The sequence below is a fragment of the Salvelinus fontinalis genome, chromosome 21 (genome assembly GCF_029448725.1).
Source record: "Salvelinus fontinalis isolate EN_2023a chromosome 21, ASM2944872v1, whole genome shotgun sequence".
Taxonomy (NCBI): domain Eukaryota; kingdom Metazoa; phylum Chordata; class Actinopteri; order Salmoniformes; family Salmonidae; genus Salvelinus; species Salvelinus fontinalis.
The window spans coordinates 41,895,312-41,919,080 of NC_074685.1; the positions used below are offsets into that span (position 1 = coordinate 41,895,312).

General features: G+C 40.4%; 2 protein-coding genes across 6 annotated transcripts in view; one reads left to right on the forward strand and one right to left on the reverse strand.

Moving 5' to 3' along the window:
• The window catches only part of scai (suppressor of cancer cell invasion), a 30,319-nt gene extending 11,755 nt beyond the window's left edge, over window positions 1–18,564 (forward strand). For 4 of the 5 annotated variants that reach the window (XM_055875290.1, XM_055875289.1, XM_055875291.1 and 1 more), the window contains 15 exons: window positions 6,013–6,108; window positions 6,268–6,354; window positions 7,069–7,167; window positions 8,250–8,346; window positions 8,569–8,667; window positions 11,402–11,554; window positions 11,655–11,756; window positions 11,926–12,054; window positions 12,330–12,408; window positions 12,541–12,640; window positions 12,849–12,930; window positions 13,615–13,687; window positions 14,069–14,242; window positions 14,318–14,418; window positions 14,529–18,564. In XM_055875290.1, the coding sequence (XP_055731265.1) occupies window positions 6,013–6,108; window positions 6,268–6,354; window positions 7,069–7,167; window positions 8,250–8,346; window positions 8,569–8,667; window positions 11,402–11,554; window positions 11,655–11,756; window positions 11,926–12,054; window positions 12,330–12,408; window positions 12,541–12,640; window positions 12,849–12,930; window positions 13,615–13,687; window positions 14,069–14,242; window positions 14,318–14,418; window positions 14,529–14,678 (1,621 nt within the window). In that variant the 3' untranslated portion in view covers window positions 14,679–18,564. The remainder of the gene's footprint in view (window positions 1–6,012; window positions 6,109–6,267; window positions 6,355–7,068; window positions 7,168–8,249; window positions 8,347–8,568; window positions 8,668–11,401; window positions 11,555–11,654; window positions 11,757–11,925; window positions 12,055–12,329; window positions 12,409–12,540; window positions 12,641–12,848; window positions 12,931–13,614; window positions 13,688–14,068; window positions 14,243–14,317; window positions 14,419–14,528) is intronic. The other variant, XM_055875288.1, reaches the window with a different exon arrangement.
• A 999-nt stretch (window positions 18,565–19,563) lies between these two features.
• LOC129818929 (actin-related protein 2/3 complex subunit 5-like protein) lies at window positions 19,564–23,014 on the reverse strand. Its single transcript, XM_055875292.1, has 4 exons — window positions 22,571–23,014; window positions 21,432–21,503; window positions 20,824–21,000; window positions 19,564–20,241 (listed from the first exon to the last, which is right to left on the reverse strand). Exons 1-4 carry the CDS (start codon window positions 22,709–22,711, stop codon window positions 20,179–20,181), a joined length of 453 nt encoding a protein of 150 aa, XP_055731267.1. The 5' UTR covers window positions 22,712–23,014; the 3' UTR covers window positions 19,564–20,178.
• Window positions 23,015–23,769: the final 755 nt, after the last annotated feature.

The window sequence follows — 23,769 nt, forward strand, 5'->3', positions numbered from 1 at the left end:
GACCTGGCCAAGATAAAGCAAAGCAGTTCGACACATACAACAACACATAGTTACACATGGAGTAAAAACAAACATATAGTCAATAATACAGTGAAAAAAAAAAGGGCTGGAACATAATTACAAATCATTTGTAGACTGCATATTGAATCTAAGACCAGACAGATTTATTTGCTTAAAACACAGGGTTTCCGTTAGCCGGTAAATACCGGCTTTTGGCCAACTAAAATAAATGAAAAACCGATAAATAAAATTGTTGCTGGCAAAATCGACCTAGATAAAAAAATAAATGTATCCATTGCAAAATAATGCTTTTTATTCATTGATCAAAATACCAGTCGATGTGCTCCAATTTCAAAATCAAATATACTTCATAAGCTAATAAATCCTCAAGTTGCTTGGAAATTAGTGTTAGGGGTGTGTGTGTTTATATTTTTACTCACGCAAAAGACTTGAGGTCCTCATAAGGGACTTCAGCTAAATGTACCCTGACTGGGCAAAATTGGCAAAGATTGTGTTTTGTTATCCCTGTTCCCAGTGTGCCTGCCTAGAGTGGATTCTTTCTCCAAAATAAGAGTAAGAACGGCTTCAAAATCGCACCTTCTTAACCTGTCTAGGATCAGCGTGGCGCTAGCGGCACCCCCCCCCCCCCACTGAAAAACCAGTGCCGCGAAATTCAAAAAAAATATTTTTTTAAAATATTTAACTTTCACACATTAAAGTCCAATACAGCTAATGAAAGACACAGATCTTGTGAATCCAGTCAACATTTCCGATTTTTAAAATGTTTTACAGGGAAGACACAATATGTAAAGATGTACATCTATTACCTAAAAACACATTAGCATAATCCACCATCTTTTATTTGTCCACCAACACCAGTAGCCATCACCAATTCGGCTAAACTAAGATATTTATAGCCCCTAACCAACAAAAAAACTCATTAGATGACAGTCTGATAACATATTTATGGTATGGGATAGGTTTTGTTAGAAAAAAGTGCATATTTCAGGTAGATGGCATAGTTTACAATTGCACCCACCATCACAAATGGACTAGAATAATTACAATGAGCAACGTGTTTACCTAACTACTAATCATCAAACATTTCGTAAAAATACACAGCATACACGAATCGAAAGACACAGATCCTGTGAATACAGACAATATTTCAGATTTTCTAAGTGTCTTACAGCGAAAACACAATAAATCGTTATATTAGCATAGCACATAGCACATAGCAGCCCAGCATTGATTCTAGCCAAAGTGGGCGATAACGTCAACATCGCCAAAAATATATTAATTTTTTCACTAACCTTCTCAGAATTCTTCAGATGACACTCCTGTAACATCATATTACACAATCCATATAGAGTTTGATCGAAAATGTTTATATTTAGCCACCAAAATCATGGTTAGACAATGTGAAATGTAGCTCAGCTGGTCAGAAAATGTCCTTGCGCCACTTAGACAGTGATCTACTCTTATACATAAATACTCATAAACGTGACTAAAAAATATAGGGTGGACAGGGATTGATAGACAATTTAATTCTTAATACAATTGCGTTATTACATTTTTTAATTTATCCTTACTTTTCAATACAGTTTGCGCCAAGCGAAGCTACGTCAAAAAACATGGCGTCCTAAGCCACTAAAATGTTTCGACAGAAACACGATTTATCATAATAAAAATGTCCTACCTTGAGCTGTTCTTCCATCAGTATCTTGGGCAAAGGATCCTTTCTTGGGAGAAATCGTCTTTTGGTGGAAAGCTGTCCTCTTGCCATGTGGAAATGTCAACTGCGTTCGGGATGAACTGAAAAGCGTGCCCAACTTTTCACATCGTTGCAAAAATAAATGTCCCAAAATCGCACTAAACGGATATAAATTGCTATAAAACGCCTTAAATTAACTACCTTATGATGTTTTTAACTCCTAAAACGAGTGAAAAGATGACCGGAGAAATATAACAGGCTAAACTAACGCTTGGAACAGGTGCGCGCCGGTGTCCTCTAGGCTCATGACGCAGCTCCCAAAGAATGACTAGCTTCAGGGTTTTTTCATTTGTAGGGCCTGTGAACGAGCAATCGACCCCGTTGGAATCGTCATCACGTAAAGGCATCCAGGGGAAGACGTAAGAAGTGTCCGTATAGTCATAGCAACGACAGTGCCCTTTTAAATGACTTCAGAAGAGTGGCCAACATTTCTCAAATCTGACTCCATGTCAGGGAAATTGCTGTAGAATGGGCTCTGTTCCACTTAGAGACAAAATTTCAACTCCTATAGAAACTATAGACTGTTTTCTATCCAATAATAATAATAATATGCATATTGTACGATCAAGGATTTTGTGAGAAGCCGTTTAAAAAATTAGCCAAATTAGCATAAGTAGTCTAAACAGCGCCCCCATCCCCAACAGGTTTTAAGGACAAAGTAACAAGGCTAGCTAGTGTTCATCAAGCTGCTCCAAGTAGTTGGACAGTTTAAATTTCCCAACAGCAAACGCAAGTAACTGCAAACGCAAGTAAATTGGAAGCAAATGAATGTGTTCGTCAGACCCGGTCCTAGCAGTTCTGCTGGCCCCCTAGGCAAGATCAACATATGCCGCCTGTATCATGTATAGTATAAAGATTTGGAATGGATTGCTAGACTTGTATCATGCGCCACTGGGAGCTTATTCAGTTGAGCTTATTCAGTAGCACTTCGAAATGAAAGATCGTTGCCAACTATTCACATTGGAGAGTTACAATGTTGCAATCACTAGGCAGCTAACTGCCTATATTAGAAAACATACTTGTTATCAATAAACCACGTTCATGGAGTGTACAAAACATTAGGAACTCTCTTTCCATGACATAGACTGACCAGGTGAATCCAGGTGAAAGCTATGATCCCTTATTTGTTGTCACTTGTTAAATCTACTTCAATCAGTGTAGATGAAGGGGAGGAGACAGGTTGAAGAAGGATTTTTTTAAAGCCTTGGGACAAGTGAGACATGGATTGTGTATGTGTACCATTCAGAGGGTGAATGGGCAAGACAAAATATTTAAGTGCCTTTGAACGGGGTATGGTAGTAGGTGCCAGGCGCACCGGTTTGTGTCAAGAACTGCAACGCTATACATGTGTATATATATATATATATATATATCACACAAATCATAACCCCACTATAGTTCAAATTACAATAAACATAACATTTATTAACATCAGTAGAACTGTACAAAGAGTGAGATCATTTGAGCTTTGGAAACAAATGCTTTCGTGAATGCATGGCTAATGCCTCATTTCACAGGAGCATTGTAAAGTACGTTTTCTTTCAATGAACCAGCCTTAACCAATTTTGTTTATTTACATATCGAATTTTGTTGTCCAATGTCAGTTATACAATTTCTTCATTTTGTGGCCGTCTAGTGTCCTCATTCCACTGCTGTGGTGCTGAATCGCAGCGGGAGTGAGACGGGCTGGCCCGGTCATGGCTAGAGGGATCAAGCTTTTGTCAAATGAACGTCAAAAGTAGATTTTATTTTTTTTGCATTTTTACCTAACCCCTTTCTTAACCTTTTTAATATAATTATCCTAACCTGCTACGAAAAGTCAAATTTGACGTTAATTTGACAAAAGCTGGGGCCCTTCTAGCCATGACCAGCCGGCCCTGGTGTTCATAGAAATACACGTTTAGTTTTTTATTAGGCCTAATCTAAATGTTCATGCCTAGGCTAAATTAAACTAGAGGGGCCTAGATTCTATTTGAAAACATCTGCTTTATTTATTTATTAAAATGTTCATACAAATAGCCCATAGGGCAGGTCGTTTGCTAATTGTATTACGCAAATGTTATATTTTGGAGTTTGTTTCATTAGTTTAATATGTAGGCAACTTGTTCTTCTAGGCTAAATGTTTTAAATGTAAAATTATATTCAGTTATGATTTATAGCAGGGATGAAGACACAACAGTCAATGTTTTGCTTTTCAATACATTTTCATTTCTATTCTGTTAAAATGAATTACAATCCAAATGTGATTTTGAGCACCTTGGTGGACGCCCTAATGCGTTAAGCACCCTATGCATATGGAAGTCCGGTAAATGAAAATCTTGTGGGTCACGTTGTCAAGCGGCAAATTTTCAGAAACCCTGCTAAAACATAATAATTTCGAACCTTGCTTACATTAGTATACGATCACATTCTCTATATTATGCATGGGAATACTTTGGAACAGATTTTCACAAAATAAATCACTTGGTGCTGATGTTTAAAAATGCCCCTGCTCCATGGTATTGGAATAGCTTTATGTAAAGTGAGTAAGAACATTTTAAGTGGATGATTAAATAAATAGCATTTAATTTACTTAAGACCCACCCCTTTTTACACAACGACACCCACATTTGTATTGGTTATCCAGTATCTTATTAGTTTGACCGGAAACAACAGAGCAGGTTTAGCGATCTTGCGGATTTCCTTCTCCATCCCTTCACTCTGCTTGGGAATAAGTATTTTGGGTATTAATCTTGTTCATAGCGATACGAAATTAATGGTGGATGGAATTAGGCTAAGTTGAATTCTGCTTGATTATTTGACCCATATTCCTGACTTAACAGTCATGACATTGTTTCCCACAGCCAGGAAGGGCGGTAGGGTAAGAGATAATCACACGCGGGAAAACTGAGCAATCAGTAGGCCTCAGTGTTACGTACCAGTATATAGGAGCACACGTTTTCTTTGTGTCATGTTTACGAATGAATCTTCTATCCATTCTCCTTTGAATATCTTAGGAAGGCAGTCTGTATCGTTTAACACAGTGTGTTTTCAAAAATAAGTGCACACCATACATCTCCCCTTTTGAGTACAAAGACTAGAGTTTGAAATGTATCGTTGGTCTGTCTGTTGTGTTTAGTGCATCTGCATTCCATATTCTGTATGCCAGTCTGGGTGAGAAATTTGTCAGATGGATAATTGTGGCAAAAATGATGTTGCAGGGAAGGATTTTGGCTGTGTAGTGTTGACCAGTATCGTATTGGGTGTTTTCAGGCTATGCGTGCATTTGCTGCTGCACTTTTGCCGCCATAGCCACCATTGCCCGTTCCTCTCCTCAGTCTCCAGACACGTTGTCATGGCAATGCTTCAATGATAAGAACGAGGCCCGGAGCTTCAGCGGGAAATTAGAGGCAAAGTGGCCGACTTGCACCCCAGCTGACAGGCAGACCTCATCCGATTCCATCACATCCCCACCCCTCTGACTCACTACTGCACGCAGCATAGCCCACACACACACACACACACACACACACACACACACACACACACACACACACACCACTCCTCAGGCACAACGTTGGCTATTAGGAAAGCAAAAAATAGCTCAATGTCCAGAGAATGTCTCTGAGGTAGACCTTCAGAGGGTCTCAACATAGCCTTTCTGCTTTGCTGTTGTGTGAATGCGTTGATTTGACAGCTCAGGGGTGACCTGGATGTAAGTTTTGCATATGTATACTTCGCTATTAAAAAATATGGTTACTAAAACTATCTTCCAAAGACAGCACTACTGTTTCCTCTGTTGATTACCCAGCTCAAATTTTAGTTCGACCAAATCCCTCTTTGCTTCCCCTATTTTGTTGTAATTTTTATGAATTGTTATTCAGTTGCATCATAATATACTCAGGTGTAGCTCTGGGACACTCAGTGGGTAGTGCCTCTGAGGCAGACAGATGTACACTTAGAAATGATAAAACCATGTGTCATTACAAAGCTGTCGCATAGAATTCCCCCAAATAATAAAAACATAATAAAGGTGATATGTGCACACCTGCAAAAAGCGTTAACTGTCATACTTGTAGTAGTAAAGGCCGCCCCCAAGGCACTAAGCTCTAATAAAGAGGTGTAATCACATTACAATGTCATCATTTGCTATGTGGTTGAAGGCTGGAAGGTTTCCCTTTCTCCAATCAGGAGAGAAGGTGTGAGACTGTTCTACTTTTCCTTCTTCTCAATCCTCCTCACCCTTTTGTCTCTTGCAGAGATCTTCCTCAGTACGGACACAAGCAGTGGCAGTCCTACTTCGGCCGCACCTTTGACGTCTACACCAAGCTGTGGAAGTTTCAGCAGCAGCACAGGTCAGCTGATCACTGACGGCTCCGTTCTCTCTGACACACATTTCCCCAGAAAGATCAACAACGTTTGAGCCTAGTGGATGAGATGGAGAAATCTGTTGGCTTAAACGTTCATTTTAAACGCAGCATTGCTTCTTTTTTTCTGTTCTTGCTTGGGAGCAGGCAGGTCCTGGACAATCGGTATGGCCTGAAGAGATGGCAGATAGGGGAGGTGGCGTCCAAAATAGGCCAGCTGTACTACCACTACTAGTAAGGTTCCTCCAACTGCACGCGCTCACACACACAGACTGTCACATATCCTTATCATTCATGTCCTGGAACATTTTGCTGGTCTGATCTGTGCTTTAACTCCAGTAACTTGTGTGAAAACAATTCCTGGTTCAAGCAATTGATTGTACTTCATGGAGAGGTTGGTCCAGTATCTAGGACCAAGGAGTGGGCCCGACTCTAAATCCATTATTCGGATGTGCACAAAAAGTGAATTTGGGAAAATAATTCTGAAACATTTAGTATTTGCTGCCATTTGTAGCTATTTAGTTGCTACATTTAGCACTGTTTGTGTGCACCTGTGAATTAAGCAATATAAAAGGTACAATGACTAAAAACAAGAGGAAAATCTTGTCAACTAAAATTACTTACTTTTTTGGGATTAAAACTAATATGTTTGGCATAACTGCATTTTGGAAAGACTGACTAAAACAAAATAAAAAAACGGGTGGCAAAATAAATACCTAAGTATCATGTAATCCAATGTGGTGGTGTGAGGTGCATGGATTTTTTTAAACGATATAAAACCAAGCTGACATGCAGAATTTGTGTTTCCTAAAGTGTTCTTTAAGTGTATTGAGTTTTAAGTTGATCAAATTTGTTTCTTAATACACTTATTTAGGAACTCCCGGGGTACCAGTGTCACACTCAATACAGAGAGTTCTTGGCACACCATTTTCTCTTTTTGTGTTGTAGTCTTCGTACCTCAGAAACAAGTTACCTGAATGAGGCCTTCTCATTCTACTCGGCCATCCGTCAGCGGTCCTACTACTATCAGGTCAACAAAGAGGATAGGTGAGTGCCAACGCATGGCATTTTATTGATTTTTAAGACATTTGTTCGAGCACTCTGAACATGCCCGTCTGGCTTCTATTCAAGTTTTGTCCCAGGAGGTTAATGCTAGCCAGAGGCTGTTGTTACATAGCAAAACAACTGAACTATGCACTTTAAAAGCGACCTGGGTCAATTGAATACAGACATGGTATGGATAAAACCATATACCTTTGTATTTGGAGTGAAGTATCCCTGACTGTCAGACAACTTAACAATAATGCAAAAATACATATGAGTAACGGGTAGTTTATATACTTTCAATTTCTGTGATAAAAAATATATATATTTAACCCTCAGCGCACAACTTTTTTCGACATGTTCAAGTGCTTTTGAAGTCTGAACAACTCTTCAACCAATGAGATTTTAGCTAGCAAACTAATGTTGTTAATAACTTAGCTAGCTTGCTAATGTTGGCAATGTGGTCAAACTAGCTACATTGTCAAACTAGCTACATGATAAAGGCTGTAAATGGCTTTGTTTCATTACCTTCAGGTTGAAAAGGTGAGAAGTCAGTGATGAAACGTGTTAACTTGTAGACTCAAATTCTGAGTTTCCCACTTGTTACTCCGACTTGGACCGTCATTCGGCTATATTAGAGTTGGACAGTTGTATTTCCGACAGCACTTGAATGCACATTTTTAGCCACTTAATAATTATCTGTTTGCTGGTGAACGTAGTAATGGGTTAGCTGGCTTGCTAACATTTTATTTATATTTTAATGACATTTTTCAAATCCCAGCTAAACCTGGGAAAGGTGGGTGAGTGATTTAGCTAGCAACAAGGAGCAACAATCCACATGGGGATAATGATAGAAGTACATTTTTATGTAATGTTATGATATTTGTTGAAGGTGTTTATGGTAGACTGAGACAAATTACATAATCACATTTTAACAAAATTGTTGTGAATGTTCCAACAGCTACATTTATTTAGTGCTGCTGGAACAAAACACATTAACATTTTAGTCTGTGTGTGTTTGTGCTTGCCAGGGAAAGATTGTAACACAACTTTGCTTTCTTCCATTGTCTTCCCCCTCCTGTTAGGCCTGAGTTGGTAGTGAAGAAGCTTCGGTATTATGCCCGCTACATAGTCGTCTGTTTACTTCTGAACAAGATGGACCTAGTGAAGGTGCTGGTCAAGGTAAAAATTCTGAGGATAAACAAACGATTACCAGAGGAAGTTCTCAATCTCATTTGTATTTATTTAGGCCTTTTTGTTGTATTTTATTATTGGAGTTTAATATAAAGTGGAGTGCAGAAGTTTCAGCCTGTATTTTTTACTCTAACAAAAATACACATATTTAACTAGCATGCATTAGTGTGCTGTGTATAGTGTGTATAACAGTGGTCTCCCCTCCTGCAGGAGCTGTCAGAGGAAATCGAGGACTATACCCAGCGATTCAACACAGAAGATCAGTTAGAATGGAATCTGGTCTTACAAGAGGTGGCAGCTTTTGTGGAGGTCAGATTCCGAATAGGTTGTGTGATTATTGATATTTAGGCTACGTGTGCCTTTTTAAAATTGATTTAGTTCTGTCCTTGAGCTGTTCTTGTCTATTAATGTTCTTTCATGTTTTGTGTGGACCCCAGGAAGAGTAGCTGCTGCTTTCGCAACAGCTAATGGGGATCCTAATAAAATACTAAAGAATAACTTGACTGTATATAAAGAAACACTGCAGGAGTGTTTTACTCACTAATGATTGGCAGTTAACCCCCTAGAGTAAATTTGCATTGGCTGCATCTCAATCCACCTTATCTGTTGATGTCGCCCTTCCGCATATGCGGTGAAAGGTGGCAGAGCTGGAGTGGTTTGTCAGACCATGAGACATCCCGAAAATCAGTCTACTCACAAAAACGTTGATAGCGTCCGAACAGTTTGATCTACAAACTTCATGGAAAGATGAGACTAACGAACACGATAGTTCTCCATTTTGCGCCATGACCTCCACAAGTCTCACGTGACTCGTCTGAAGTCGCTACAGCTGATCTGCCAACTTCGGTCTGTAGCGTCCAAACAGTTTGGGCTACACTCTATGACCCCTCTGTGGAAAGGCGAGTCTCTCACGGACATGTATATGTCAGTTGTTTTGCTCTAGGACGCTTACAAGAATAGTCTGAAGAGAGCCGGGTACCAGTTTAAAAAATTAATGAAAATATACACCACTCGAGGCCCATTATCAGCAGCCATCACTCCTGTGTTCCAATGGCACGTTGTGTTAGCTAATCCAAGTTAATAATTTTAAAAGACTAATTGATCATTAGAAAACCCTTTTGCAATTATGTTAGCACAGTTGAAAGTGTTGTTCTGATAAAAGAAGCAATAAAACTGTCCTTCTTTAGACTAGTTGAGTATCTGGAGCATCAGCATTTGTGGGTTCGATTACAGGCTCAACATGGCCAGAAACAAAGAACTTTCTTCTGAAACTCGTCAGTCTATTTTTATTCTGAGAAATTAAGGCTATTCCATGCGAGAAATTGAAGATCTCGTACACCGCTGTGTACTACTCCCTTCACAGAACCAGAATAGAAAGAGGAGTGGGAGGCCCCGGTACACAACTGAACAAGAGGACAAGTACATTAGAGTGTCTAGTTTGAGAAACAGACACCTCACAAGTCCTCAACTGGCAGTTTCATTAAATAGTACCTTAAAAACACCAGTCTCAACGTCAACAGTGAAGAGGCGACGCTGGGATGCTGGCCTAGGCAGAGTTCCTCTGTCCAGTGTCTGTGTTCTTTTGCCCATCTTAATCTTTTATTTTTATTGGCCAGAATCAACTAGTCTAAAGAAGGACAGTTTTATTGCTTCTAAAATGAGCACAACACTTTTCTGCTGTGCTAACATAATCGCAAAAGGGTTTTGTAATGATTAATTAGCCTTTTAAAAGGATAAACTTGGATTAGCTAACACAACATGCCATTGGAGCACAGGAGTGATGGTTGCTGATAATGGGCCTCTGTACACCCATGTAGATATTCCATTAAAAAATCTGCCGTTTCCAGCTACAGTAGTCATTCACCACATTAACAATGTCTACAGTGTATTTCTGATCAATTTGATGTTATTTTAATTGACAACAAAATGTATAAGTGACCCCAAACTTTTTTGAATGGTAGTGTATATGGAGAAACTAGTTCAGTGCTTAAAATAAGGGGTTAAATCCTTGTCAAAAAAGTAAGAGTCCTGATCTTTTGTGTATATCTCAGATACAGAACAGACACTTCAGAACAAACTTCCTTTAGATTTTTTGGGGGACTATCTGTTATTCCATGAAGCTGTTATGCGTTGCTATGGGCTAATAGCAGTAAGCTTTAAAAAAAAATAATAATAATAACCTTATGGAGTTCTAAAATTTAAAATCAAACAGCTAAATGATCCTTGGTATGACCATATGTTCGCTTAGTAGAACCCCCACGTACTTAGACTCTTAAAGATTTGAAAGGGATACTTCAGAATTTTGGCAATGAAGCCCTTCATCTACTTCCCCGGAGTCAGATGAAAAACTCATGGATAACATTTTTATGTCTACATCCAGTATGAAGGCAGTTAGCCAATGCTAACTAGCGTGTATGTTAGCAGTTTCCCTAGACTTCCAATCATTGCGCTAACACTAGTTAGCAACTTCCTTTAAACTGCATGCAGAGACATAAAAATGGTATCCACGAGTTCATCTGACTCTGGGGAAGTAGAGTAAGAGCTTCATTGCCAAAATGACCCTTTTAATGGACATTTCATAAAGATTCTCAGAGTAACCTTTTGCAGTCATGAGAGAAATGATCAGCTTTGAGGATGGGTTTGGCTTATGTCGTTATAAGCAAAGGTTTAGATTTTTAACGATATTGGTATGAACTTACTGTATCCCGTCACGATCTCTTGATGACTTTTACCTTTCTGTGCCTACTGCCAATTTCCTACTACGTAAGGGGGAAATGTCATCATAACTTATGAATGAAGGATATACCAACACTTAAAGGAGGCTTCCACAAGTCAGCAAAAATCAGATGGGTTCCCACCAAGCATTACTGAAGTACTGTAATTTTAATTAATTCAGGATTATGGGGTTGAAATTATCATTGTATATTTATGTCAATCTGTGATTATTTTGTGTGAAAGATTTTACATACCACAGAAGTATTACTAGAATGGTGTGCACAATGGAGTTGAAGTGAAGCTATGAATGTTTTGTTTCTGTGAGCAGGCAGACCCAGTGGTGGTGCTGAACGATGAAAATACTGTGGTCTTCACATCCAATCGGCTACAGGAGGGGGGCGTGCCTCAGTTGGAACAGGGAATGGTAGTTGGCCAGCTCACCCTGGCAGATGCACTAATCATTGGAAACTGCAACAACCAGGTGTGTGAACACAGATTCTAGTCTAAAGCGCAGCTCTAAAACAACCTCTTGACCAGTCTGGGGATCCACATTCTAAACTATAATCATTTGTGTTTGTCAGGTAAAATTCAGTGAGCTAACCATCGATATGTTCCGCATACTCCAAGCTTTGGAGCGGGAACCAGTCAACCTGGCTACTACAACTTCTAAACCTGGAACATTGGTGAGGGGGAATACTGGAAACGCATCTTACACTGTGTTGGGGACAACAACATAGACAGAATATTGCAAATGTAAAAGTCTCGAATGTAATATGGGAGAAAGGCAGCGCCGGAAACCCTACATGAAACCTGTCCTGTAAACAGCTGCTTACTCCGTTTCTTCCTTCACAGGCCCTTACCCCATGTCTTCCTTCACAGGAACCCAGCGAGAAGCCAGCCAAGAGAGAGAACCCTCACAAGTACCTGCTGTACAAGCCAACGTTCAGCCAGCTCTACACCTTCTTGTCTGCCTCCTTTAAGGTCAGTCTCCAACTGTCTCCCCGATGTGTCGGTCTTCACTTGTAACCTGTGAGAAAGACCCGATCGCGTGACGGTTAACAAAATTTCATGACCGCCACAGCCCTAGTCCTACCCAATGGAAATGAAAACGCTGAACAGAAAGAAATCTACATCCTGTTCTAGAGTACATCCTAATGGAATCCCATCAGAATTGTATAAAATATCAATAAAATGTATATTTTAAAACATTAATGATTTTTGGATGGTATTGGCTGATTTTAGGTGTTGTTTTGTAGGAGTTGCCAGCGAACAGTGTGCTGCTCGTCTATCTTTCAGCTACTGGAGTCTTCCCTACCGGACGCTTGGATTATGAGGGTACACCAGCCCCCCCTTAAATTCTGTAAACACACACACACTCACTAGTTCACACACTGGTCACGTTCTTGCAGCAGGAGCTGAAATTCATCTGATAATTAATTCCCAACATGTGATTGATTTTTTTATCAGGACCATATGACTTTGGAGGAGTTCTCACCAACACAAACCGTGATGTGGTGAATGGGGAGACTGTACAGAAAAGGAACCAAGCCCAAAAAGAGATGCACTGGTAAGGAACAGGCTCTGGCAATCCACTGTCCTCAGTATGTTTTTTGGCAGACATGAGATGCATGTACAGTATTGGCCTTTAAAAAGTTACATAGAACTTCTTGCACAGCCCACTTTATTTATTAACACACTCTACAATATTTGCCCAAATTGTTTGTAACGTGTGTGTGTGTGTACATGCAATTACTGTTGACTCCTGTATGCCTTAGCCTTCACCCTGGGGACTTGTTCCCTTTCACCCGGAAGCCTCTTTTTGTCATTGTGGACTCTTCCAACAGCACAGCCTATAAGGTTGGTGAGAATTATATGAATCACAATTACACCTTTTTTGGGTTAAGAGAAGGATAATGATAACTGAGGTGCTTTTCATACATTGCTAAAACACTCAACTTATTGATTGATGTTAGTTCCCTGGATTTTCATCATTATTTCACTGAACAACAATATAAATGCAACATGCAACAATTTCAACGTTTTTACTGAGTTACAGTTCATGATCCCAAGTGGCGCAGCGGTCTAAGGCACTGCTAGAGGCGTCACTACAGACCTGGTTTGATTCCAGGCTGTATCACAACCGGCCATGATTCGGAGTCCCATAGGGTGGCGCACAATTGGCCCAGCGTCGTCCGGGTTAGGGCTTGGTCGGGGTAGGCCATCATTGTAAATAAGAATTTGTTCTTAACTGACTTAATTAATAATGAAATAAAAATATAAGGAAATAAATCAATTGAAATAATATCACTAGGCCCTAATCTATGGATTTCACGTGACTGGGCAGGGGTGCAGCCATGGGTGGGCCTTGGAGCACAGGCCCAGCCAATCCCCACAAAAGTGCTTTATTGCAGACAGAAATACTCCTCACTACCACCCCCCCACCCTAATTTTAAGATGCATTTAAGGAAAAGTGGACTATTCCTTTTGGGAATTCAGTCTGGCGTGATCCTTACTAACGCTATGCCTTGTATCTCCATGTAGAATTTCACCAATCTCTTTGGTCAGCCGCTGGTGTGCCTGCTATCTCCCACAGTCTATCCAAAGAGCATGCAAGGTTAGTTTGTCACTTATTATAGCTTTTTTACACCTCTGTACTCATCTTAATTAGCGTGTTACAGGCAACCGTCAATTACTTTCAATGTTGAAGTCGGCAATTACACTATGCCATACTCTTAACTATTCTAGAAAATAGCTCTTAGAGCTTGTCAGTTAATTCTCAAATGCGTTGACCTTTTGATACCAGCCATTGTACTCATTTAGGCCTATTTATGTGGCAGATTATTTTCCATTGGATTCTGCAATTATTTTAATTCATTTTATTGATTGGTTTAGAAATATGTGTGCAGAATAAGCCACGTGAGATGAGAAATTGTTTTTGTGGGTGTTCTGAGAAACTGTTCTATGAATGTCTCTCAACCTGGTCTCCTTCTCTCAGACCAGTCTCAGCGCGGCAGCCTCTTCACACTCTTCCTGTACTGCCCCCTTCTGGCCTTCCTGTCAGTGTGTGGCCTGAGCAGCCTGCGCCAAGGATTGTGGGAGAAGGCTGAGGAGTTTCTACACAAGGTGTACCGTGACATCGGCCAGATGATCACACGCTCACAAGCTATAGGTGTGTTTTTTGGCAATTTTTTAAAGATTTTAAGTGCAAATATCACAACCATAATGTTGGTTGTCTCCTTCACAGACCAAGCCTTTCTACAGTTCTACGGTGATGAGTTCCTCCGATTGTTACTGATCCGCTTTGTGTTTTGCTCGGCTACACTGAGACTGCACAAGCTCTTCCGGGTAAATCAGTTTTATTGTGCCCTTGGTACTTAGTTACATCTCCCATAGTTATTCATGGTAATTAGGGGGTTAAATGTAATGTCGCTTCTCTCTCTCTCTGTCGTTTGCAGGAGTCCAGGAGCTTCCCGGAATCGTACCCTCAGCTACCCAAACAGGACACGGTGGAGAGCAGCCTCCTGCAGAAGCACGTTCTGGAGCTGGCCGCCATGTTGGATGTGCGGAGCCTCTTTTGGGACGGAACGCTGGACGTGAACTACTAACCTTCAGCTGCCCAGCTAGTCACCACAACTATACAAACACAGACCAACCACAGACACGCAGATCACCGCTATACACATTCGCACAAGAGTCCTCATCTTTCAGAGGTAATTAAGTTACTGGTTGAACACACTGCAATAGTGTCCGTTTCTTTTTAACCCAAGATCCCCTTATTTCCCCTACCTTATCTACTTTACCCTATCGGCTATACTTATTTTGAGTACATTCATACAGCTACTTGTGGAAGTCAACTATGTACAATGCAAACATGAACAAGTTACCTAGCTACTTATATCCACATGAGATGAGCATGTACTACCGTGTTGTTACTCAAAAAAAAGCACTCAAATGAACACATGGTGCAGCTATTTTAGTCTGAGGGTGACAGGAGGACACATGAAGCTATCGAGGGCTTTATAACACTTAAAAAGACAGAAAATAAATTAACATAGTTTTACGACAGCACTGCCTGCAGTGGGTTCTAGATGGATGCTTCCAGCTATCTGAACTACAAATGAACTTCAATGCAAGCTGTAGGGAAGTCTCCTCTTCTGTGCATGGGTAGATGTGTTGGCCAAGTTTACTGGATGTAGGGTTTAGAGTGAGACTAACCTCCATATTTGTTTACCCAACTAGATCTGCTGGTTTTAACACATCTAATTCTAATGTAATTGCCTGGAAGTTGCTTTTTTTGTTTCGTTTCAGTAGTCTGTTCTGTAAAACTGAGGCCTGGATGGGTAAAGTAACAGAGTGCCTATGCAGACCCTCATGAACAGTTTAGCCCTGTTCAGAAACAACCACTTGCCCCTACCCTCTAGGCACCAGCTCTGACCTGTTTAGGTACCAGCTCCTAACATCTAGGTACTAACATACGGTGGCGATGTCAGCGGCTCTGAATGATCTGCAAACATATCCGCTCATTTAGTGCAGTGACTGAGCAAGCAGGAGGTCGCTAATCTATTTTCACTGTCTATTACTCCTTGTATCAGAGCAAGTTTTCGGACTGGGTTTACTGCGGGTATATGTTTAAGCACCCCGCAGGTACACAGCTGCCCAGCTCCTCACAGGCCAATCAAAATAGATAAATAGACACATCTCTCCCAATCTTCTGCTTTTCAAAGATATCACTTGAGGAACCAGGGTAACACTCCTTCTGGGGTGGATCTTTTAAAAGATTTAGCTTTGACCTTGATTGGCAGCATATCATTGGCTGCATATCTTTTGAGACATTGTAGGGATGGAAAAGGCCTCTCTATGCTGTAGCCTATATGTTTTGGGGGTTGCATCCCATGGCAATTATAGTCTTACGTATTCTCTCCTTAACCGGCTTTCTCCTGACCAGTTCTTTCAGACCAGTGGGGATTAAGGAAATTAGGTAAAGGGGGTAGATTCTGAGATTCACCCCTCCTGATTCAAAAACCTATGGTTTCTGGAAAATGTAGGACTTTGAGAGGCCCTGTGTCATTCATTATAACTAAGCCCCCATTCCTCTGTTTTAGGCATGATGGTTTACTGGAGAGAGTTCATGCTGCTGTTTCTCTTTCTTTGCATGTCTGATCAGTATTCTTGTCCAGAGTTTACTCTGTCGAGTTCATGTTAGTCTGTTTGCAGGTCAGTTCCAGCGTTAGCCGTCTAGCAAGTGCCCTGCATGGCAGCAAGCGTCATCTAATTTCCTTATATAGATGGGGGCTTGAAGCAATGGAACCGGGTAGTGCTGAAACTGACTCCTGGCAACCAGTTTTAAGTACGTGTGTGTGGTGATGAACAAAAATAGCCAAATTATTTTGTTTTTTGTATTTACTGAGAGGAAAAAATGAATTTCAAAAGTAAGAAATCACCATTTTAAATGTATATTTATGTTTAATTGAAAATAACAGTATGTGATACAGAGAGATGTTTGGTCTTTAGTACGTATGTCGAATTGTTAATTGTAGAAGCTGTGAAAAATATATGCAGTTGGCACAGCAATTTTAATGAATGAACTGCACATTGTTCCCCCCATCAGTTGTTTTGGTCAAATTCAGCCAGCATACATTCCAAGGACATGGAGAGAGTCGGGGAAACTGACACGGTTCTCCCCATAGAAACAAACAAAAGTGGACCATTTCAACATGGGAAATACTTCTCCCCATGGCAATTATAATAATATTTTGTTTATTTGTTAATAATGATGATAAAAACAATAGTAGCCTTGCACTTTACTGTATTGAATTATGACCTAATCTTATTTGTCGTGCTGTCGGTAAAAAGGCATGTCAGAGACCGTCCAATCCATTATTCCCTATGCCACCCTACGATCATTGTAATACACATTTAGATATTTGATGTTTTTGTCAATTACAATGGACAAGAACACTGTCCATATTTTTTGTAAAAACCTTAATTGTTGTGATATATGATGTTATCTGTGTTAATTCATTAGAGCATGTATGTCTGTCCATGTTTGGGATGGCAGCACAGGGCATGATCATCCAGATCACACAAGACTAGCATCCTAGCTCACTGGGAAGCACAAGTTAGTGCAACGAGCTACACTACCGTAGCTCATCTTCTCTTCACTTAGGGGACCCACTTTCATAGAAATGTACATCTACAAAGCCTCTGTGGACTGTTTCATTCAAACTGCCTTTTGGTTTTATCCATTTTTTTTTTTATTCAAGCACATCATGGACCGCGGCATCAGTCCAATTTTTAATTGCCACCATTTTTATGGACCACTCCAATTTCCATAAGAGTTATCACTGCCAAAACAAGTTGACGGATGAGCTTTCAGGGGAAGGCCATGAAGAATTACTGTCCAGTTGAGCATATCACCCATGTTTTCTTGGACTATCCTTGATTAATGAATTTACAAACATGATGAAGTCCTCAAGGGAAGAGGAAAAGACGGAGCACCCATACTTAACTAAACCTGATTCAAAAAGGTTGCAAGTTGACGCATTGTGACCGTGTCATATCATACACTGTGAATTGTATGCAGTAAAACCATTTTGGGACATGTTTTCCTGCTTTGTCTTTGGGCCTTTGTTTACAGCCCGTTGTAATCTCGTGGTGACTTTACTCTCCTCCATGTAGTGTGTTATTGTGCATTGTAGTTAGGAGCAAGAGGGGAACAAAAAGCACTCATATTCTTATAGAAAAGTGTCAAAGCTTCCTGTGCAAACTGAAGTGAAGCTGCCCCTTTACCGTGTATCCCCATCCCAAAATAGGTCTTACTAGTGAGGATAGTACAGTATATGTAAAGTACATATGATATTTATGCATAATGACAAAGCCCTAGACACCATTTATTTATGTTATAATACCGGTAAACTTGTAAATTGTGACAGGATGTGACTGACCTCTTTCCCCTGTTGGCATGTAGTTGAACCCCCAAATAGGGTGAAATGTTGAGAAACAAAGGAATGTCCATTCTATAAATTACGTATCTATTATTTGAAAGTCATGTCAATTCTGTGCAATACATTTCTATCTGCAATGCTTTGAACGTTTCGCACCATTTGGATAAGCCCTAGATGAGTAACACAATGATATGGAACAAAAGTATATTTAAGTATGAACATTAATTTCTTGGGCCTAAATCTAAAATGTTACTTTGAGAGTAAGGGTGTTCTTTCTACCGGTTCCTACTGTTGTGGGAGGGAACGATTTCAAAGTGATATATTGGTCGGAATACTCTTTCTTTATAAGTTAAGGGTTTCTAGAGATGCTAGTTAAACATTATTTGGCATTCTTTGTTTATATCCTTTAAACGGTTCTGTCCCATTTGTTGCCAATTATATTTGATGTTATTAAGTATGAAGGAAAAATAAGTTGACTAAAATACCAAAACATGCAAGCTTTTTTGAATGCTTTAAGAAAATTAAAAGTTTGACTGTTTTGTTTTAATTTGTGAGATATATTGTCTTTATTGTTTCAAATGTATCTTATATAGGTGATTGCTTTGACTCCTCAAAAGAAAAGATCTGTTACAAAAGCATCACTCAAACATTTATTTCACACACAATCAACAATACAGTAGGCAAGAGATGCCTTTGGACTGAAGACATTAACAATTTTGCAGAAAATGCCCCTGAATGAATTGACACACCACTCCAATTTTAACAGATTTTTTCCCCAATGTGTTCCAGGGATATTTTTCTAACCAAAACCAATGTCCCTCACTTAGCATGCTATGAATTGTGCCCATTTCTTCTTGCTATCAAAAGGAAAAAGGGAAAAAATAAGTCTTTACTGTGTTACAATGGTCCCTTTTTTGATGGTCTTCAGTTGTTGCTGAAAGCATAATTATCGACGGGGTTTATGGACATATGTTGTAGACGTCAGTGATGGTTGTATAAAGATAATTTACCTGTTATGTCTATTACAATTAGATACCTAGCTTGTGGGGGCATTGGTTCATTCTCTGGGTGGCTGTAAGGTGTACTTGTTTAAAACCCTGTATGAAGAGATGTCACTTGGAGCTTAACATTTCTGGTTAAGCAGCTATGAAAGTTTTTTTTTGATTTGGGGTTCTATTCAATCCATATTGCGGAAGTTCAGTGTGATTTAAAGGCAATGTTCCCGCGTCAGCGGAGACTACATTCACGGTAAACGCTGCATGTCGGCTCAATTGAAAATGACCTTTACTGCCGCCAACACTGCTTTACCTATTTTTTTATATAAATTCAACCTTGCCTCCTGATAGGTCCAGCCTTTTTAAATTGATAGTTCACTTATACCCTAGCCCGAAAAAATAATATACTATTTGGATGAGGTGTTTCTCGAACTAGTTTGTAGATTCACACGTACCGTTGTGTTCAATCTGAACAGGAATACAGGTTCCACAGCCAAATTCACCACCAACCTACAGACTAGAGGGCAAATGACAAGGACACTTGTTCCCAGTTAAGATGATCCATGAGTTTTATTGCAGCAGGCACTTTACAATGAAATCCCCCACCCACCAATTAATTGAATCTCAATCTCTTTATATTAAATGTACTTTTGTCTGTACAAAACTGACAATGAGAAAAACAAATCTAAATATTCAACACTGATGTGAGCCAAAGGACATACTCGCAAGCTCACACAACACACACACACACACTGGTATAAAGGTACCGTTGGTACCAAGTAACAGTTGATGCACAGCCTTTTACCTGCCATGTTCATGTCATTAGGGAAACTCTTCCTTCCCCCACCCTCAAAGAAACATGCGGATACTTATGAATATTAGAACAGAAATGCAATGGTGAAAGAACGACAACCTCGTGATTAGGTAAAAATGATAATCCTATACATGAACATGTATCAATTTCCTTAGTTGCAGCTAAATATTTTCTAACAGAAAATAATGTTCCCTTTGTTTGTTTTTTTGTCTTTAAATTATGTAGTGTAAGGGTTTTTATTCTCAGGAAGAAATGTATTGTAATTATAAGCTACTTTCCCTTATACAGAAGGCAGTCACTCCTCTTGTCAGTGGTCATGCAGGAGATGCTCCATGTGATAAAGCACGTCCCCTCAAACTGTCTTTCGGGCGGTCAGAACTCTTACGATTGACCCTAAGCCCCCAACTGCGAAAGCCTGAGTGAAGAAAACGAGGGGAAGAGACAAATGAACAAATATCATACACACATGCTAAATTAGGTCAGGGATGGGCAACTTTTATGGGGGTGGATGCCACATCTGAATTCATGAGGGGCCACAGTTGCTTGTGGGTCTGCATAACCACGTGCATACCCCCCCCCCCCCCACACATAGTGAGAAATGTTTTAGTAGCCCCCCCCCTTGACAGCTGAGAGAAAGTGTTGCAGTTTTAAAGCAGTTTGCCATGGGGCGGAGAGACAATTATAGAAACTTCATAACAAGTTTCGTGCAATTCTACACATTTTGCTATACAGTGGAGAGATATGTTTACTGTTTTTAATATATCTGAGTGAGACTGACTAACAAAATCAATGGGGGCTCCCCGGGCCAGTCATTCAACTAAACTCCAAAATTGCACCTGGAGTATTATACTATTCCAACAGTTGCCCCCCTTCCTAAAAAAAAAAGTTATATAAAAATTCAAGTTCAGAGTGCCTTCAAAGAGGGTGCTACCAGTTGCCCATCCCTGTATTAGGTGGCTTAGAGTTTAAAGATCACAAGTTCAGAGAGCTTTCACACCTTTTCGTGCCACTGTAGGAGAATGGCACTGCTATTGTCAGAGGGCTTCTCGAAGCCTCTATATATGTACTTCATAAGCAGGTCCACCCCGCTTCTGTCTAGCGACTTGACAGCTGGCTCGATATCGCTGGACTTGAATGACGTCAACACTCTCAGCACTATTGCCAGAGCCCTTTCCTGAAAGACAGAGCAAGACAGCGAGAGAAAGGGAGAGAGAGCATGTTAAAGGAAGTTATTTACAACTGCAGATTCCCACGAGAGAGAGGCAACATTTTTGGGATGCTTGCTAAGCCTCTCCTGCCATGTTATGGACGCCACATTGCTTGCTTAGTGAGTACCACTTCCACCTGATTCGCCTCATGCCTGGCTTGAACTCGGGACCGCCCTACTTGACAACATTCCAATGGTTTGAGCCACAAGGAAAAGTATCAATTGGATGGCTCCATCCACAACATTTCAAGCTAGCTGTGGAGTGAGCTTACGGTATGTTCTTAACTCTGTAATACTAGTATTCTAGACCAATGCCAATATTGACAAAAGGAGCTTCCCGCAAAGTTACATGATGCAAGAGTACAATTTCAGATTTGATGCACATCTTGGCCCATTACCTTTATTGCTGGATTCTTAGTGTTGAGAGGAGGGTTCCGGAGAGCAATGTGAAAAGCTGTCATCATGTCGCCTGTGCACTTCAGTCGGTTAAGGAATTTAATACTTCCTATTGCCATATCCTAAATAGGTTTATGGGGCAGGAACACAATGCATCTCCACAAGCAAATGTTTTTCCACCAACAGACAGACCGATATCAGGGAGGGTTTTGATGGCAGCATCCAATGTGAGATCTCTTTCCTGAGGGCACACAGTGTGTGGTGAAATCTGAATGTATTGCACTGTTTTTAAAATTGTATAAACTGCCTTAATTTTGCTGTACCCCTGGAAGAATAGCTGCTGTCTTGGCATAATAAAATACAAATTCCTTAGGCTGCATTTACACAGCCAGCTCAATTGTTATATTTTTCCTGGAATTCGTTTTTCGTAAGATCTTTTTCAGAGCTGATCTGATTGCTCAAAAGATCAGAGTTGGGCTGCCTTTGTAAAAGGCAGGCATAGAGGTGTCCATCACACACAGCCAGTTCCATCTCACCTGACCAGACCAACCATATTCCCCTCAAATGGAGCAGGAGGACGCAGAGAGATGGATAGCTATACCACCAGACAAGGTGGTGGGGGGAGGGTATATATATTTAAGCAAATCCGGACCTGAATGTGTCTCACTCGAAATAAGGCCCTTATTAAGGGGGCCATGTTGACCCTACTGACACTGATACTCCTGCCTCACCCAAATCAAATGGCTCAGTGATTCCCCCATCGATACTGGAGCAACTGCTTGTACTTTGCATGCTAGTTATAGCCAACTATGTTTAGACGTAACTACCTAGTTAACAAAAAGTTAGGACATCCAAGAGTCTCGGGTTTAGATAGCTCTGGAGGGCGCCCTGGTCTGGACAAGAGTTAAAGACCGTTCAGCCAGGGATATCCTCCATTGGCTAGTTAGCCAACAACCTAAAACGACATATTTACACAACATCAACTAAGCTAACTTGCAAGATACATTTGTCAGTACGAACACAAAATCAGCTATGTTGAACATTTGGATTTTTGAATGAAAAACAAAATCGCCGAGGCTGATAGCTAAATGTGCTAGCTTGCTAGTTAACACGGGGGGCATGCGCATGAACGTAAAGGATATTGCCTGATGAGGTTGTCTATCTCCGAGCCGTCGGGTCCTTGATTGTCGACAGCCTCATCGTGATCATCCACGAATTTGTTCTCATCAAATTCATCTATGTCGAGTTTCCTGAATCGCGACGAAAGAGTGTTTTTCGCCATCGGAGCCACTTCGCTGGAGGAAACAGTAGCTAGCAAGCCAGCGAGCTAGTCCTCCACGGCGCTGTTGTTGAGTTGATGCGAGCGTAGTACAGTGTACTTGCCCTGTCGGTGCTTTTGCTAGCAACCACAGTCTATGCAGATGTGACAATCTAACGATGTTTTGATTGAAATTTATCTGCCAGTGTTACACAATCATTACTTTTCAACCAAATATCTAGCTAACTAGTTTGACACGCGATAGTGTTGTTGTCGGAATCATTTTCACCTACGTGAAGCCAGCAGCATAAACTGTCCCTTCCGGGTCAAATATTTGAAAAATCCTTCACAATAAGTGTGCTGCCCTGAAACCAAATCAAATTTGATTGGTCACATACACACGGTTAGCAGATGTTAATGCGAGTGTAGCGAAATGCTTGTGCTTCTAGTTCCGACCGTGCAGTAATATCTAACAAGTAATCTAACAATTTTACAACAACCTAGACAATTATTGGAAATAAAATATAAATGCCAAAAAAGCAGTACTGTAGTTATCAAACTCAATACATTTGGAAAAAAACGATGCGATTTTTTGTTTTGTTTCAGTCCATTGGCCTTTCTGCCGCTTATATTCCTCTCATAGAGAATGATAGATGCCTCTAGTGTCCAAAAGGCTGTGTTTGCATGGGCAGCACCATTGAGGGCTTCCACCATTTTAATGTAGTCAGCTGGGTGGGACTAAAGGCGTCCGAAGGCTTCCCAGCCGAAACAATTTGGGAGAGTTTGTGCATATACTATGATGACATTTTGTGACGTTTTTGTTAGTTTAGGACTTCGGTGAGACTATTTTGAGGAAGTGTATACTGACTATGGCGTCTCAAAATGGACAAACAGTACTATTGCCGCTTTTTCTTGTTTTTCAAGATACACTCTTTTAAGGCAGTATGCGAGCACACTCGTTCGGTTCGGCTAGCCGAGTTTGGCTAGGCGCCAGTTTATCTGAAGCATGCTGACACCTTTACAACTTTATTGGCTGATCCCTCCTGGTGACCATGTTAGAGTCATGTCCATCAGGAGGGATC